We start from the raw sequence: 15472 nt of genomic DNA on the forward strand, positions 1-15472 counted from the left end.
TTGGTGGGCGGGGCCTTGGGAGGAGGCGGTCTTTAAAGGGCGGCCCGCGGGGTTTCTGACATTACGCAGCGCGGCGACCCGCCTGGCTCCGGGCGGTATGCGGCATCGCACCCTCGCCTCGGCCCCTGGCCTGTGGGCCTCCATCCCTTGTCCACGCTCCGAGCTGGACCTGGGCCTGGTCTTGTCCTCAGGCCAGTCCTTCAGGTGAGCGAGGGCGCCTTCGCAGCCCCACGTGCCCCAGGGGTCGCCCTAAGTCCTGGGGGAGGGGCGTCGGGGAGGGAACCCCCTCCCAGTGCTGGGCTCACCGGGGGGCTCTGTCCCTCTCCCTGGGCTCAGGTGGAGAGAGCAGAGCCCTGGGCACTGGACGGGGGTCCTGGACGGCCGGCTGTGGACCCTGACCCAGACGGACGACCGGCTGCACTACACCGTGTACGGGGAGTCGGCCGGGCCCGAGGCCCCGCAGACCCTGCGCCGCTTCTTCCAGCTCCACGTCCGCCTGGCCGACCTGTACCGGCACTGGGCCTCCGCGGACCCCCACTTCCGAGAAATGGCCCCGAGATTCCCGGGTAAGCGGGGGCCGGGACGCCCGGAGAGCGACGCCCGAGGACGGCTCGGTCCGGGTGACGCCCCGCCCTCCTTCCCCCGCAGGGGTCCGGCTGCTCCGACTAGACCCCGTGGAGTGTCTCTTCTCCTTCATCTGCTCCTCCAACAATCACATCTCGAGGATCACCGGCATGGTGCAACGGCTGTGCCAGCACCTGGGGCCGCAGCTGGGCCGGCTGGACGGCGTCTCCTATCACGGCTTCCCCAGCTTGCAGGCATTAGCTAGTGAGCCAGTCCTCCTGCCCAGCTCCCCAAGCCCCCGTGACTCCCCATAGGTGGATCCAGACTTCCCGGCATGAGCCCCTCTCTCACCATTTCTGCTACTGCAGCCCCCTTGGCTGAGCTGCTCGCTGCCCACCTCAGAGCCTTGTGTGAGGGATTTGCGCCTGACCTGGCACCCCTCAGGCACATGTCCAGACAGCCTTCTTACACCTCCAAATCCTAGCATTTTCTTCAAAGCCTGGTGCAGTGGGAAGAACACCTAGGGATGGGGAACCTGCAGCCTGGAGGCCACATGTGGCCTTCTAGGTCCTTGGGTGCAGCCTTTTGACTGAGTCCAAGTTTTATAGAACAAATCCTCTTAATGAGGGGATTTGTTCTGTAAAGTTTGGCTTCAAAGGGCTGCACTGGAGGACCTAGAGGGCCATATGTGGCCTCCAGGCCACAGGTTCCCCCATCACTGATCCTAGTCCAAAACTTGGGTTAAATCTTGACTCTGCCCCTTACTGCCTGCCTGACTTAAGTCATTCCACATTTCTATTACTCATTCCTTCATTTACAAGAGGAAGGGGCTGAGCTAAATGATCTTTAAATCTGTGATGCTTTGATCTTCCCCAAGCCTTCCCAGACTAGCTCCACCTACCCACCTCCACTGTTATCCTGTCACTTTACACTTTTAACATGTCTTTCTGTAGGCCTTATGTTTTTCCATATCTGTGTTCTCCATGAGGCTGTAAATTCCTAGTCACAGTTGGGGTGGGGGCGTGATGGATGCATGTTTCCCACTTGGGCATCCATTGACAAGCCCAGGGTGGGGAGTGTTCAGCTCATCATCTTGCCCACCTCTCCCTACAGAAGCTGAGGTGGAACCTCAACTTCGGCAGCTGGGTTTTGGGTACCGTGCCCGCTATGTGAGCGAGAGTGCCCGTACCATCCTGAATGAACGAGGGGGATCCAGCTGGCTGCAGCAGCTACGTTCAGCATCCTATGAGGAAGCCCAACAGAACCTCTGCTCGCTGCCTGGGGTTGGGGTAAAGGTAAGCCTGGAAAGATAAGTGCCCATGCCCTCCCTGGTAACACACACACACACACAGTCATGATGCGGAAAGATTTGGGGTGAGGTGAGGCATAATGAAAAGTGGACTGGATCTTGCTGTGTTAAAGGTGGCCGACTGTGTGTGTCTCATGGCCCTGGACAAGCCCCAAGCTGTGCCTGTGGATGTCCACGTCTGGCACATCGCCCGCCGGGATTACAGCTGGCAGCCCACTTCCAAGGGTCAGAAGAGCCTGAGCCAGAAGGCTAGCAAAGAGCTGGGTGAGAGGTGGAGAGGGAGGCAGAGGGGCCAGGGAGGGGAGTTGCCAACAGAAAAGGAGCAGATTGAGCAGTATTCCTTCTACTTCAGGAGACTTCTTCCGGAGCCTGTGGGGTCCGTATGCTGGCTGGACTCAAGCGGTTAGTGTCTGACTCCTCTGAAGTCCCCCAGCCTTTACTCCATTAAACCACACACACAAAACCTCATTGCATTGTTCCTCCACCCCCTCCAGCTCTGAGCCCGTTGGGCTCTCCCTTCCAAGGGAAGACGCTCTACCCCAGTTCCTTTCCCCAGGTGCTGTTCTGTGCAGACCTCCGACAGATCCCCAAACCACAGATTCTCCAGGCAAAGGCAAAGTCTCGGAAGCGCAAAAGGGGGGCCTCTGAGGAGAGCAGGGGCCCAATGTCAGGGCAAGAGGACACTGGAGACCCAGGGTGACAGGAAACTGCCCCACTCTTCAGTACCGTCAGAGACCCTAGTTCCTCAGCAAGATCAGATCCCTTCCTCCCCTCTCCCCAACCCTACCAAGCCTTGGGTTTGGGGGTTCCCTGACTTCCAGCATCTACCTCAAGGGTACTTTATGTCCCCATAACAGATGGTCAGTGTGCACTCTTGGGATGAAAGCTGAAGGGATGAAATAATCCAATGGTTTTAACCTCTTCCCTTTAATAAAAGAATGAACAATAAAATAGAAATATTTGTTTGGAAAATGGTTGGATACCTTGACCAGAGCACGGGGAGAAATAAGGAGCACTGAGAGAGGAAGAAGGCCAAGTGATTCCACCTCCAGCACCTTTCTCCTCTCTTCTCAGGGCCCTGGCTCCTGCTACAACTTCCCTGCTCAGCTCCCTACCCTTCCTAAAGGTCAGGCTGACCAGGGTGAGGTGCTCGAAAGGGGATCAGGAAAAGGATCCAAAGCCAGGGCAGATGGGGTACAGAAGAGGCCAGTCATTCCCTTCAGGAGAGGCCTGGACTGAAGTGGACTCAGGGAGAGCCATGGGAAGGGAGAAGAGGAGGCGGCTTCCCTGGGGACATGATGGGAGGGGAGAGCAGAGGGTAGCTTACCCCCTCCCAAACACTGGGCAACTCTAAGCCCTACTGCCCTGCAGCATCCTCTGGGGCATGATGGCTTCTCTTTGGCAGGTTCCCCCCAGCCCCTTGCCCAGGAACTCGCCCACCACCACTACTCCTCCCCCCTCCAGTTGGCCAGTCCCCAGCAGCGGTGGTGAAGGCTGCTCAGAGCTGGGGTGGACGAGTGGCCGGCAGCTCCAGGGAACACTCTGCACAGCAGTCCCTGCAGCAGCCAACGTGGGGACCTGGCAAGGGAAGAGCACGAACCTCAGAGGGGGTGTCAGTAACGGAAGGTGCCTCTGGGACAGTCGGCCTCCCTTCCCCACAGTGTCGCCTCACCCCCGCCCGTGTCAGGGACCAGCAGCTCCCCGTGGCTGGTGGTTTGGCCAGGTCCGGGTCCATCCTGACTGGTGCCAAGCTGAAGCCGCCTCATGTGCCGTACCACTGCTGTGGCATTGAAGGCTTGCTGGAAAGGGATAAGCCGTGGAGGAAGTTAGGGGACTGACCCCAAAGGTCCACCAGCTTGGCCTGGCCCGGGTGCCCAGGGAGGAATGAAGGCAGAATATGGGGAGTGCTCGGTAAGACTATAGACCTAAAGGTGGCAGTCTGGTCTGGGGAGGCCCAGAGAGCCCCTGGCTCTAGAGCTGGCTCCGTTTTTCCCCAGTGTGGGTCAGGAGGCTGGAGGGAATGGGAATGGGTAGGGTTGAGTCAGGGACTTGGGAGGGAACCTGAGGCCAGGGTTGCAGCATAAGGCTAGGCCTTGGCAGGTACACGAGGAAGAAGAGAGGCTGTGGCACGGGACAGGCAGAGGAGAGGCTGATGTGACAATGAAGGAAAGTGGGGCAGAGGAAAGGGCCACAACTGGGGGTGTAGAGAGAGGCCAAGGTCAAGGATTTGGGCAACGGCCCACAACCTCACCTTCCATTTGCTCTTGGCAAAGTTCTTCTTGATCTGCTCACTGACAGACTGGTGGATGTTTTTATCCAATGCAGTGTCCCCAGCAATCCTAAGAGGAGATGGGGTGGGGGAGCTGGTAAGGGAGGGTGCAGAGGTTTGGGGGCAGAGCTTGGGGAGAGGGGTTGGGGCCTTCCTCACCATGGGTGTTGCAGGGCTTGTTCACAGGTGAACCTTTTCTCAGGATCTTTTTCCATCAAATGTCGGATAAAGTCCTTGGCTTGGATACCGAGGCAGGACAGAGACATAGAGAATGCAATTCAATTTAAAGGGCATTGATGGAATGCCTGCTATGGGCAGCGCACTCACTATGTCAGGTGAGAAGAGATCATAAGGGTCAGTGAGTTCTGCTCATGACTGCAAGCCCAGCCTGGGCTCCTCTCAGCACGCTCCCCTGTCCATCCACCACTTCAGTCAGTAAACCCGACTGGATTTGGGGCAAAATCATAAGTGGGAAATTGTCATTGGAGGTTCCTCTTGCCCATTCAAATGAGCACCTCCTCTCAAAACCTGCTGTTCTGAAAGGATTAAAGACATTTCTGACCAGAGAGAAAGATGCCCAAGAATAGTTTAATGCACTGTCTCCTTTCAGTGACATTTGAATTTTAACAGAGAGCGAGGATTGGAACTAAACATTTCACACATCATCAGACCAGCAGGAAAGGATATTGGTTTTTCTGTGTTTTTGTGGATTTTAAATTTGGCGGTGGGGGTGAAGCAACTGGAGATGTTTATACTAGAGAAGACTGAGGGGGGAGGGGAATTGTAAGGGTCTTCAAGCATTTGAGGGGCTGTTAATCAGTGGAACAATTAGATTTGCTCTGCATTGCCCCAGAGAGGGCAGAACCAGGTGGAAAATGCAAGAAGAAAATTTAGGCTTAATGTCCGGAAAAGCTTTCTTACAATTAGCCCTGTCTCTACCTGAAATGCCTTGAGAAGGTGTAGGTATCTCCTCCTTGGAGATAGTCAAAGTAGAGGCTGGATGACTAACTATATGTCAGGTACGTTCTAGAGGGAATTTCCTTCATGTGCAGTTTAGACTAGATGGTTACTGATGGTCCCTTTCAATTCTTGAATGGTATGATTGGGGGGAGAATTGGGGGTTTTACAAAGCCTCTTCAGGACCCTAGGTAAAGGCTATCCCGCCCACAGCCTCAGGGGGTCTTCAGTTTCTCGTGGACAGTGGCTGCGAGGCATGGCAGAAAGGCAGTCCCACCAAAGCTTTGGCAGGGTGCACAGGAGCAGTAAGTCTGACCCTAGAGGCAGGTGCCTTGGTCTGGGGATGGCAGTGCAGTGGAGGAGAAGAGGAAGCAGCATGTGTGAAGCAACAGGAAGGACAAAGTGAGAAATAGCATCAGTACCTGAGTCAGAGATGTCGTCCCAGTAAGGAGAATCAAACTCGTACTCAGCCTTCAGTATCTGTTCGAAGAGTTTGGCATCGTTCTCGTCATAGAAAGGAGGGTAACCACAGAGTCTGATGGGGGAAAAGGAGGAAGTAGGGAGGAGAACAGTGTGAATCCCTGACGTTCCCTTACACTTTCCCCTTCTCTTTATCCCATTCAACCCTTTCAACTGTGAAGCAGGTCAGACAAAATTTCATCCTCATTTTACGGATTATGAAATGGGCCTAGAGAGACCGAGTGACTCGTCCGGTGATTTGTCAGCAAGTTTTCTTACCTCCAAATCTAGTGTTCCGAGTCTCAGAGTAGGAGGAGAGGAGGAAGGGAAAAAGGAACAACTTTCCCTGTGGCCCAGCACATTGGAGCTCCAGCCATGCTCCCTCCCCTCTCCCCACCCTGTACTTGGGCCTTTCACTCACAGGATGTAGGCAATAACACCAATGGACCAGCAATCCACAGCTTTGCTATAAGGTTTCTGGGCCAAGACTTCAGGGGCTACAAAGGTGGAAGAGACGGTAGTCACGACAAGGTGTGGTAGGAGGGGAGCACGCCCCCAAAAGCTGCAGCCATCCCTCCAGCCTTTGGACACAGGACTCTCGAGGCTCCCCCAAATTGCCTCTCACGTCGCACCCCCAAGGCCGCTGGCTCCTTTTCTCCACCCCTAGGCTTTGCTTCATTCCTACCTACGTATCCTGGAGTGCCACACGCTGTGGAAAGCACACTGCCTGAGCCTTCCATCTTGGACAGCCCAAAGTCCGAGATCATGATCTTGGAATCTTCCTCCAGGCTGTAGTAAAGCAAGTTCTCTGGCTTTGGGTGGAGAATAACAATAGTAACCTATTTGTATGTGGCTTTATCATTGGCACCATGCTTTTGCCTATATCATCTCACAGAATCTGATTTGGAAAGGACTTCAGATGCCATGTTAATGAGACCCCTAAAAAATATTCATACCCTACTTAAAGACTCCTAGTGATAGGGTGCTTACTATCATCCGAGGTAGTCCCCCATTTTAGAGTCAGCCCATTACTGCAGCCTGTTGCAATCTTTTTGCATCTTGCATCTGTCCTCCGTATTAACTCTCCTTCCTAGCTGAAGTCATTTGCAAACATGATAAGCATGCCATTTATATCTTTATGTAAGTCACTAATAAAATGATCTCATTCCATCTTCACAATAGCCCTGTGAGGTAGGGCAGGCACATATTGTCCCCACTTTACAAATAAGGAAACAGGCCCTCAAAGGTCACGTGATGAGTCAATGACAGAGCCAGGATTAGAACCTGACTCTCAGTTCAACACCCTTCTCACTACCTGATCCCTTCCCCCAACCTTTCCAGCTCTGATCCTCATCCCTTCCCCCAGTTCATTTACCTGTCACCCCCTTCCTTCAAACTCCCTCATAGCCTTTCTTTTTAATTATGTTTTAATTTATTAATTTTAAATCAAGTAGTTTTTTTCTTTTTAAATTAATGTTTTATTGATGAGGTTTGTTTTTACATCGAAGTTATTTCCAGATATACCCCCACCACCCTCCAACCACACACCTACTAAATAAGCCTTTCCTCTTAACAAAGAAAAATAAATTAAGCAAACCCAATTAACACAGCAATCATATCTGACATCAAAGGAAACATACACACCTCCCACCACCAACCATCATCATCACCTCTCTAATGAAAGGAAGCGGGGTGAGAATTTTCCCAACTCTTCTCCAAGGCCATGATTGGTCAAAATTATACATCATTCAAGCTTCCTCATTTCTTCTTCAACCCTTCTCACCCCATTCTATTCCTCATTGCACCCCAAAGAAAAAAACACAAACCCTCTCTCACCTTGAGATCTCTATGTACAATGCCCATGTCATGGAGGTACTTGACAGCATCGAGCACCTGGCAGATCAGTCGGCTGGCATCCCGTTCCGTGTAGAAGCCCTTCTCCACAATTCTGTCAAAGAGCTCACCCCCAGACACCCTGAAGTGAAAGGAGCAGCTACAGGCAATGCCTTCTCCAGCTGTGCGTGACACTCCCTTCCCCCGGGTGTAACCTATCCACAAGGCCCTCCTCTGCCTTCCCCTCCGATGCTAAGGGGAGGAGGGCACCTTCAGAAGGTTAGAGGGAAAGGGAAGAGGCTGGATAAGAACAATGCCAAAGATGTTCAGGTCTGATCTGAGGCATGATTAAGGTCAAAGAGAAGATGGCGCAAGAATGGGATCATGGAAAGACGGCAGTGTGGGGCAGCCGGGAAGATGGGAGTGTCCAGAAGCTGAGAAGGAAGGGGCAGATGTCCTGGTCAGGGGTGATGCCAGAAAGGAAGGTGGGAATGTCTGAGACAAGAGTGGGGCCGGGAGATGGAGTCACTAGAGCAGGAATGAAGCTGAGAAGGAAGTAGGGGGAGGGTGCGGGGAGGGCTGGGTCCTCACAGCTGCATGATGAGGTAGAGGTGCCCGCCACACTCATAGATGTCATCCAAGGCCACAATGTTGGGGTGTTTGATCCTGGAAGAAGAAATGAAGGAGGAGGTTCAGAGCTGAGGAAAGGCCCAGAGGCCTCTCTCCACCGCCTACCCAAACTTAAGTGGGAGGTGGTGGACAGCGCTCTTTGGAGCTAAGGACCATGCCACTCCAGGAAACAAGAACGGGCAATGCTACCCACTACCAGTTACATCAACACGTTTGAGGACTTGTGACTTTGGTGATATGAGGGTTGTACCTGCCAACTCAGGTCACAACCCTGGTTGACTTGGGAGACAAGCTTTGAGAGTTGCTGGGACCAAAAAATGAAAACATCACCATGCTGACTAGACAACAGACATACATAAAAACATACATGCAAATGGTCTGTCACTGGGCTTGCATTCAAAGCCTCCCCAACTTGGTAGGATCTGCCAGTCTACACTATACATACCACCATGAAGAAACAGGGAGGTCACTAGTGGAGAATACTTAATACCAGTATTTAAGATCACTTTGGGTAATTATAAATATTTTATTTTTTGTCAGACCTGTGATTTCATTGAAATTATTTAGAAAAAGTTAGGCATCCCCTTCTAGGCAAGAAGGAAACAAGCCTGTATTAAGCACCTACTATGTGCCAGGTGTTGTGCTAAGCACTTTACAAAAATGATCTCAAGTGATGCTCACAGTAACCCTGAGAAGTGGGTACTATTACTATCCTAACTTTACAGCTGAGGAAACCGAGGCAGACAGAGGTTAAGTGCCTTACCCAGAGTCACACAGCTAGGAAGTATCTGAGGCAGGATATGAACCCAGGTCTTCTGGATTCCAGGCCCAGCCCTTCTATCCACTGTGTCCCCTAACTGCCTCTACTAATGCAGATGGCAATTGTCCTGCAATTAACAAGTTTGGAGAGCTGCCCAGGGCAATGAGAAGTTGTGCTTTTGCTCAAGATGATATAGCCAGTATGTGTCAGAGATGGGGCTTGAACCCAGGTTTTCCTGGTGCTCTGTTGACTGCACCACAATGCCTAGGATCCTCAGGACTATCTCTCATGTATTTTAATAGGCCAGCAATAATAGGTAGCACCAGGCAAACATTTGAGGTTGCTGGAGCTCATTCCTCTCCCCTAGCACTGTCCAGAACTGGGGATTCAGCCAGCCCTGGCCAGGTGATTAACTCAAGGGACACCAGGACTGCTAGTCTATTTACCTGACTCTGTTGTAACATCAGGTTAGGGAGACCAGATTCATCTGGGCAACAGCGGAGGAAATAATCCCAGCACCGGCCTCATCCTCAGCACCATCAGAGGGCACGAAGGCCAGACAGGATCAGGCCAGAAGCCAACGTGAGGGGCCTGCCTTATGGTCTGACGTGTGCTGAGCAACCCAGAGAATAAATCTGGGAACTACTAGGAAATGCAGGGCCCTGGCACAGGTCCTGAAACCATAGGCCAGAAACCCGGTGATGAGAAAGCTAAGCCAGGAGTCATGCCACCTAGGGTTCTCAGGCAGCAGCATTGTGCAGCAGATGGAGTCAGGATAATCAATCAATCAATCCAAAGAAACCCAAATAAAATCCTTCTTCTCACATTTACTAGCTTTATAACTCTGAGCCAAGTCCCAAACTCAATAAGCCTCATTTTCCTCATCTGTAAAATGGGGATAATAGCAACTACCTCACAGAGAAGCTTCAACGTGATAACAGATGGAAGGCAGTTTGCAAACTTTGAAGCCCTACATAAACGCCAGTTATTATTATTAAATCTGTTATTGACAGAAGCTATTAACCGCTTGATCAACAATTAGGTCCTCGGCTCAGACGCCAACAGTACTGACATTCCTCAGGACCAGAATGGTCAGGGCAATGATAATAAATGAAAAGGCAGTGATGGGTTTGGACAGGACAAGTATGGAGTGGCTGGACTCAGGCAGCGCCAACCCAAGGATGGAACCCAAGGCACAGGGGTAGGGCTGGGGGCGAGTCACCATAGGAGACAGCCCAGCTCCCACCCACTTATGAAGCACGGCAATCTCATTCTCAATGCTGCTCTCCTTGCCCTCCAAGGCTTTCTTGGCGATGCATTTGATGGCCACGAGTTTCTGGGTGGTCTTCTCTTCAGCCAGTATCACCTCAGAGAACGCTCCTCTGTCAGGGCAAAGAAGGGTGAATGGTGAAGCAGGGTAGGCGGAGAGGAAATGAGGACCTGGGTCCCAAGCACACAGGTGAACAGGAGGCTTACAACAACTCCCTCCTTATCAACAACCCCCCAGGTCATGGGACCTAAAGGCCATGAGGCCCCCCATAACTGCCCACCCCCAGTAGCTCCCTAGCGTAGTGTCCAAGAGGTCAAGGGGAGACAGAGGGAGGGACAGCCCATCCTAAAGCCATATATTTAACCTTCCCTGGCTGGGGATGGACAGTTCCCTGAGGTCCTTCTGAGTAGTAAGTCTTAGCATGCTGGACCTGCAGTCAGTAGGCTTGGGTTCTAATCCTGGAGCTTGGTCAACTTGCTGAGCTTCTCGGGGCCTCATTTTTCTGTTATATAAAATCGGGGTAATGAAGTATACGGGCTCTACCTACCAGGGCTGTTTAAAGGACAGAAAGGACAGGCAGGAACTTTGAAAAGCATTTTGGGAATGTTAGGGACTATAATCATTATCTGCCTTCTTGCCTACTCCTTTCCAAAATTCGAAGGCCCCCAGCCCTTTCTTCCCTTTAATGTGTTCTCTGTACCCTCCTGCTAGAAAAACCCTACCAGCAAAGACTCTGAGAAAATCATTCATACTAAGAGGTAAAGGACTTACGACATCTTTAATGGGTGACCCCTCTGGGGGGAAAATGCACAATAACGGGACAAGAGGGCCAAAGAATCAATGTCTATTGGTGCAACGAGAATGTAGGATGAAGAATTGAGGGACTGTGGGGAGGATCTTGGCTGCCCTGAAATCACATCTGAGGCTGACCCTGTAGATGGAGTAGAAAGGGGAAGATGCTGCAGCTTCCTCATCCCCCCTCCAACCAAACCCCACTATTATTCTTGCCTGGCTTGCACAGAGTAACAACCGAAGAGCAAGGTAATGGTAGAAGATGGGAGCACCCTGGGGGGCTAAGAGCCTCAGGAAACTCTGGCAGCAGAAATCAGTCCTCTTGCACACAAGAGAATCATTTTGGGGAAAGAAGCTGGAAGGGACACTGGAGACCATCTGAGGCTTGGGGACCACAGCTGAGTTAAGCAGTGATGAGAAGACCTAACCAGCCCAGACTAGGCATCACCTATGGTTCTCATGTCTCAGGGACAGGCCGATCCACTCATCTGTCACCAGCTAAGGGCCGTCTGCTACCCTAAGCAGACAGGACTAGGGCCCATTCCCCATTTCCCATCCCTCAGTACAAGACTAAAGCTGTCACAGGGCAGGCTCAATGTACTTTGAACACCGACTCTTCCCACTGTCCCCATAGGGGAAGCCAGAAGGCAGTCATCCCTACCCTCAATCTTCCCACTCCTCCCCCACTTCCTCTTTCCTTCCATTCTCAGGCTCAGATACCAAGATCTGTTGCAAGAAGAACGTCCGAAGGCTTCTCTCTCCCACTCGTTTCTCCCTCCCAACCAAGTCTAGCTTTAGAGGTCTTCCCAGAACTTAGCACAGAAAGGGCCTGGAGGGGGTAGGAGATGATGAAGGGGGAAGGGTCTAGGTTGGCCCTTAGAGGAGGGATGGGAATGGAGGAAACCCCTGACCTGTAAGTCTAGGTATTTTCTGTGGTCCTCTCTAATACCTCATAAAGAACCTTAATCTGGATTCTTCATTTTCCTCTCTTCCCTCTCTCAAGCCCCACCCCCACACCAGTTGGGCAGGACAAGAAGCGAGGTCTCCCGCTGGTCTGCAGATGTGTCCATGGGCAGTTCCATGGGCGGAAGTTAGCAGGAAACAGCTGAGGCGCTGGTCCAGAGAAAAACACTTCCTGACAGTCTAATGTTGATACCCGAGGCCCAGCTTGGGGGAGGTAAGCCCCCTTATCTCTTCCCCTAGGCTTCTGATACATTTCTTCCAGGCCTACCTAGGGATGGTTTGAGATTCCATCCCAGCCCCTCTCTGTATCCCTGCCAGCTCTTAGCACCAGCCCTGCTTATCTTCGAAAGAAGGGAGAGGGGGAACAAAAGGCATCACTTACGTGCCCAGGACATCCCGGAATTCATAAATGTCCCGAATGTCATCTGCATGCTTCTTCCAGCTGGGTCCATGCACTTCCCGAGGCATTGCCCACTGCCAACTGGCTGCAGCCAGGGCTCCTGGGGGATGGGATAGCTTGGGCTCAGTGGGAACATGGCCTCTCCAAGCCCCCACTCCTGCTTTCTCTTTCCCAATTCTAGACCAACCTCCTTCCCATTCCTTTCACCTCTTCATCCCTTGAATAACAGGGATTCATTTCTTCCTCTAAAAAAACAGGGGCCCAGATCAGAGCTCCTAATGTCTCTCTCTCACACACACACACACACACACACACACACACACACACACACGCACCCCTCTCCATAATCCATAATGTAATGATGAGAACACTCTGAAGGGGCCTGAGAGATGACTGAAGTTCCCCTGGGTTGGGAGGGTCCTTAATCACAACAGTGATCCCCTGGGGGTATGTCCAGGGTATCCCCTCCTCCCCCTCTCTTAGAAAACAGGTTCCCTGCTCCCTCTGCCTCCAGCAATATTCTCAGCCACATTTTTAAATAGCTCCATTTGCTCTGTTGCCATGACAACAGCAGCCACATCTGGAACAGCTGGTACTCCCTCATCCTCCCACCTCTCTTCTGACCGTCATCCCCCACTCCTGCCCCACCCATGGCAGATTCCTGGACCTCTGGGCCTCATCCCCAACCCCTGCTCTTAGATTCTGGCCTAGAAGAGCCCCCAGCCCTCCTTGATCTCCACCCCCCACCCCCTCCCTGACACACAGCTTCCAACTCAGACTGGCATGAGATTTGAGGTTTCAGGGTCCTCTTGCACCAGGCCAGGCTAGCCTCCTGCACTTAATCCTCGATCCCATGCCCTGCCTTCCCTTCCCCAGCAAGGGGCAGAGGGTCTCTATCTCCATCAGCTTCCATCCAACCAACTCAAATTCATCCTGAGCCCCCACCCAATGCACATGCCAAATCTAGGAGTTCTAAAAAAGACCCAGGGAGGATGGAAAATAAGCAGTAATTCCAGTTCTCTAGTTGGGGAAACTGAGACCTTGCGTTACATAAGAGTTTGATTCAATGTTTCCCCAGGAGGTTCGAGAGTTAATCTCAGTTCTGCACCCTAAGCCAGAAGGGGACTGATCTGAGAAGAAAATATTAGATGGAAGGGTGATAGCCCATGATAATGGGAGCTCGAGGGAAGCAGCAACCAGAGCTCTGCACCTCAGCTTTCTCACCTGTAAAGGGAAGGGCTTGGACTGAATGATCGCTAGGGTCCCTTCTCTCTTTTCCATTCTCTGAATCTATGGGAATCAGGAGACCTGTCTTCTAGCACCAACTTCACCGCTAATGAGCTGTATGTTCTTGGGTCCATGACTTTCCCTAACTAGACCTCAGTTTCCTCATTAAGAAAAGGAAGACGGGCTGTCTGATCTGTAAAGTCAAAGACCAGAATTTACAAACCTCCCAGAATTAACACTTTGACTCTAAAGGGGACCCCTGGACACCCAGGGATCCAGATGTAGAAAGGGTGGAGCTTCCCTGACTCTGGTCCCACCCTCAGCCCCTCTGGCCACAGCCTGACTCCCTCAGACATCAGGCAGGCTCCATAGTGCAGACCAGGCCAGAGCCTAAGTTTGGGTGGCACTATTGGGCTCACCATCGCCCAGAGAAGCCCAGATGTTCAAGTATCAGGAACCACAGGACAGGAACAAAAGCAAGGTCTTTCCTGAAGGCAAGGCATCATCCATGCCTCCCTCACAACCTCCCTCTGTTACCCCTCTATACGGCCAACTTTCCAATAGATTCCCCAAAGCCCAGAACCCCTCTAAGCCAAAGAGAGTCCAGCCCCGATGAAAGTTCTGGCAAAAAAGAGGTCCCTTTCCTTTGCCATGCATATTCCCCCTCCCCACCCCAGGCTCCAGAGCCAGAAAGGGGAAGATGAAACTTACTTGGCTCTATGAAAACCCCTAGTACACAGAGATCCTCTACCATAGGACAGAGCCACAAATCTAGGCACATGACCTAACCCATCAACACCTGCATAAGCAGATATGCCCCCAAATCTAGATATGCCCTTATACTCCAACACACACACACACACACAACCTCCAGAACAAGAGAGGTTCAGCCCTATACTCCAACACCCACATACTCTTCCACTTGGACACACCCTAATACTCCTATAAAAGACGGGGAGGGGTTGCACTATATGATAGATAGCTCCTCTCATCCATCTGGACACCCTATGATCCTCCTGTAACCCAAACACACACACCTTCAATAACCATATACCTTTCCTTGCAAACATACTATTAATACATACAATCTGACACACTGAATCTTATCCATCCCTTAGGTCTTACACACAATACAAACAGAGAGCGACATATGTTCGTGCAAAATGCTGACTCTTGTCTAGGGAAGGGGAGCAGCTGTCCCAGGCCCAGAGATCTGCACACCCATCCAAGGCAGGACCAACTACCTTGCATGGCCCTACCAGAGAGCAGACTGACCCTGTGGGTTTGAATCCAGGGGAAGAAGTGTGCCGAGGCTGGCTCACTTAACCCCTACCTCACCCCTGCCCCATTTCAGTTTCTTTATCATTCACTAAAACATATCTCAGCCAATCCTTCATCAGAGATTCAGACTAGATCTCCCGGGATCTCCTAGGAAAAGCTGAGAACTACAATGCTCCCACCTTCAACCTAGAGACACACCCTACCTGCTCCCCCCCCCCCACCTCTGCTGGGACAAAAAACGGGACCTTTGTTTGGAAGGGAAGGCTAGGGGCAAGGCCGATAGCTGACAAGGGGCAAAGTTCCACACAGGTGCTCCCGGACAGAACAGGTGTATGTGCTTGGGAGCCCCTGAAGTCGGGGTGGAGGGAGGGACAGCTGTGGAGGAGGCAGAGTATCAAACCTGCAAGGAGACTTTCCCGATCCCTCAGTCAGGGGCTTAGAGCTTAATTCTCCTTTCTGCTGCATAGCTCCTTCCTCAGCACCCCACGGATGGGGCTAGGCTCAGGGGACAGGAGGGGAGATGAGGGTCGATTCCCCGTCGGAACCCCAGGGGAGGAGCCAGGTGAGGCCAGAGCGCAGTCTCCCTCAGACCTTGCCCCGGGCTGGGGGTACCCAGGCGACTCCCTCCCGCTTACCTGAGGCTGCCCAGCAATGGGGGGGTGGGAGGTGGGGGGGTGGCTCCTTGGGTCGCTCGGGCCCCCACCCCCACCGCCTCCCGAGGCCGCCGCTGGCCCTGGCCCCGATCTCCGAGCCGCGCT

At 52.4% G+C, this 15472-nt stretch overlaps 2 protein-coding genes across 3 annotated transcripts; one reads left to right on the forward strand and one right to left on the reverse strand.

Annotated features, from left to right (window-relative positions):
* The first annotated feature begins 85 nt into the window (after positions 1-85).
* OGG1 (8-oxoguanine DNA glycosylase) lies at positions 86-2830 on the forward strand. Of its 2 annotated transcripts, XM_027863951.1 has the most exons (7): positions 86-204; positions 337-566; positions 649-828; positions 1678-1859; positions 1987-2137; positions 2226-2275; positions 2430-2830. In XM_027863951.1, the coding sequence occupies exons 1-7, from the start codon at positions 98-100 to the stop codon at positions 2571-2573; spliced, it is 1044 nt and encodes a 347-aa protein (XP_027719752.1). In that variant the 5' UTR covers positions 86-97; the 3' UTR covers positions 2574-2830. The 2 variants fall into 2 exon arrangements, with proteins under 2 accessions (XP_027719752.1, XP_027719754.1); XM_027863953.1 differs by lacking the exon at positions 649-828.
* Positions 2782-15428, reverse strand: CAMK1 (calcium/calmodulin dependent protein kinase I). The gene is made up of 12 exons (XM_027863949.1): positions 15350-15428; positions 12189-12306; positions 10032-10163; positions 7983-8057; positions 7395-7533; positions 6244-6370; positions 5980-6055; positions 5522-5634; positions 4302-4380; positions 4125-4212; positions 3546-3672; positions 2782-3451 (listed from the first exon to the last, which is right to left on the reverse strand). The coding sequence occupies exons 2-12, from the start codon at positions 12272-12274 to the stop codon at positions 3372-3374; spliced, it is 1122 nt and encodes a 373-aa protein (XP_027719750.1). The 5' UTR covers positions 12275-12306; positions 15350-15428; the 3' UTR covers positions 2782-3371.
* Positions 15429-15472: the final 44 nt, after the last annotated feature.

This window comes from Vombatus ursinus, unplaced genomic scaffold, assembly GCF_900497805.2.
Source record: "Vombatus ursinus unplaced genomic scaffold, bare-nosed wombat genome assembly UNPS02014773.1, whole genome shotgun sequence".
In the NCBI taxonomy this organism is placed as follows: domain Eukaryota; kingdom Metazoa; phylum Chordata; class Mammalia; order Diprotodontia; family Vombatidae; genus Vombatus; species Vombatus ursinus.

Bases quoted from the DNA above. Each gene is read 5' to 3' on its own strand.
- OGG1 (XM_027863951.1), top strand. From the start codon at position 98: ATGCGGCATCGCACCCTCGCCTCGGCCCCTGGCCTGTGGGCCTCCATC. The intron at 2,138-2,225 runs GTGAGAGGTGGA...CTTCTACTTCAG, and splicing joins GAAGGCTAGCAAAGAGCTGG to GAGACTTCTTCCGGAGCCTG. The intron at 2,276-2,429 runs GTTAGTGTCTGA...TCCTTTCCCCAG, and splicing joins ATGCTGGCTGGACTCAAGCG to GTGCTGTTCTGTGCAGACCT.
- CAMK1 (XM_027863949.1), bottom strand. From the start codon at position 12,274: ATGCCTCGGGAAGTGCATGGACCCAGCTGGAAGAAGCATGCAGATGAC. The intron at 5,635-5,979 runs GTGAGTGAAAGG...TTCCCCCATCAG, and splicing joins GGTGTTATTGCCTACATCCT to ACTCTGTGGTTACCCTCCTT. The intron at 3,673-4,124 runs GTGAGGTTGTGG...ATCCCTTTCCAG, and splicing joins TTGCCAAGAGCAAATGGAAG to CAAGCCTTCAATGCCACAGC.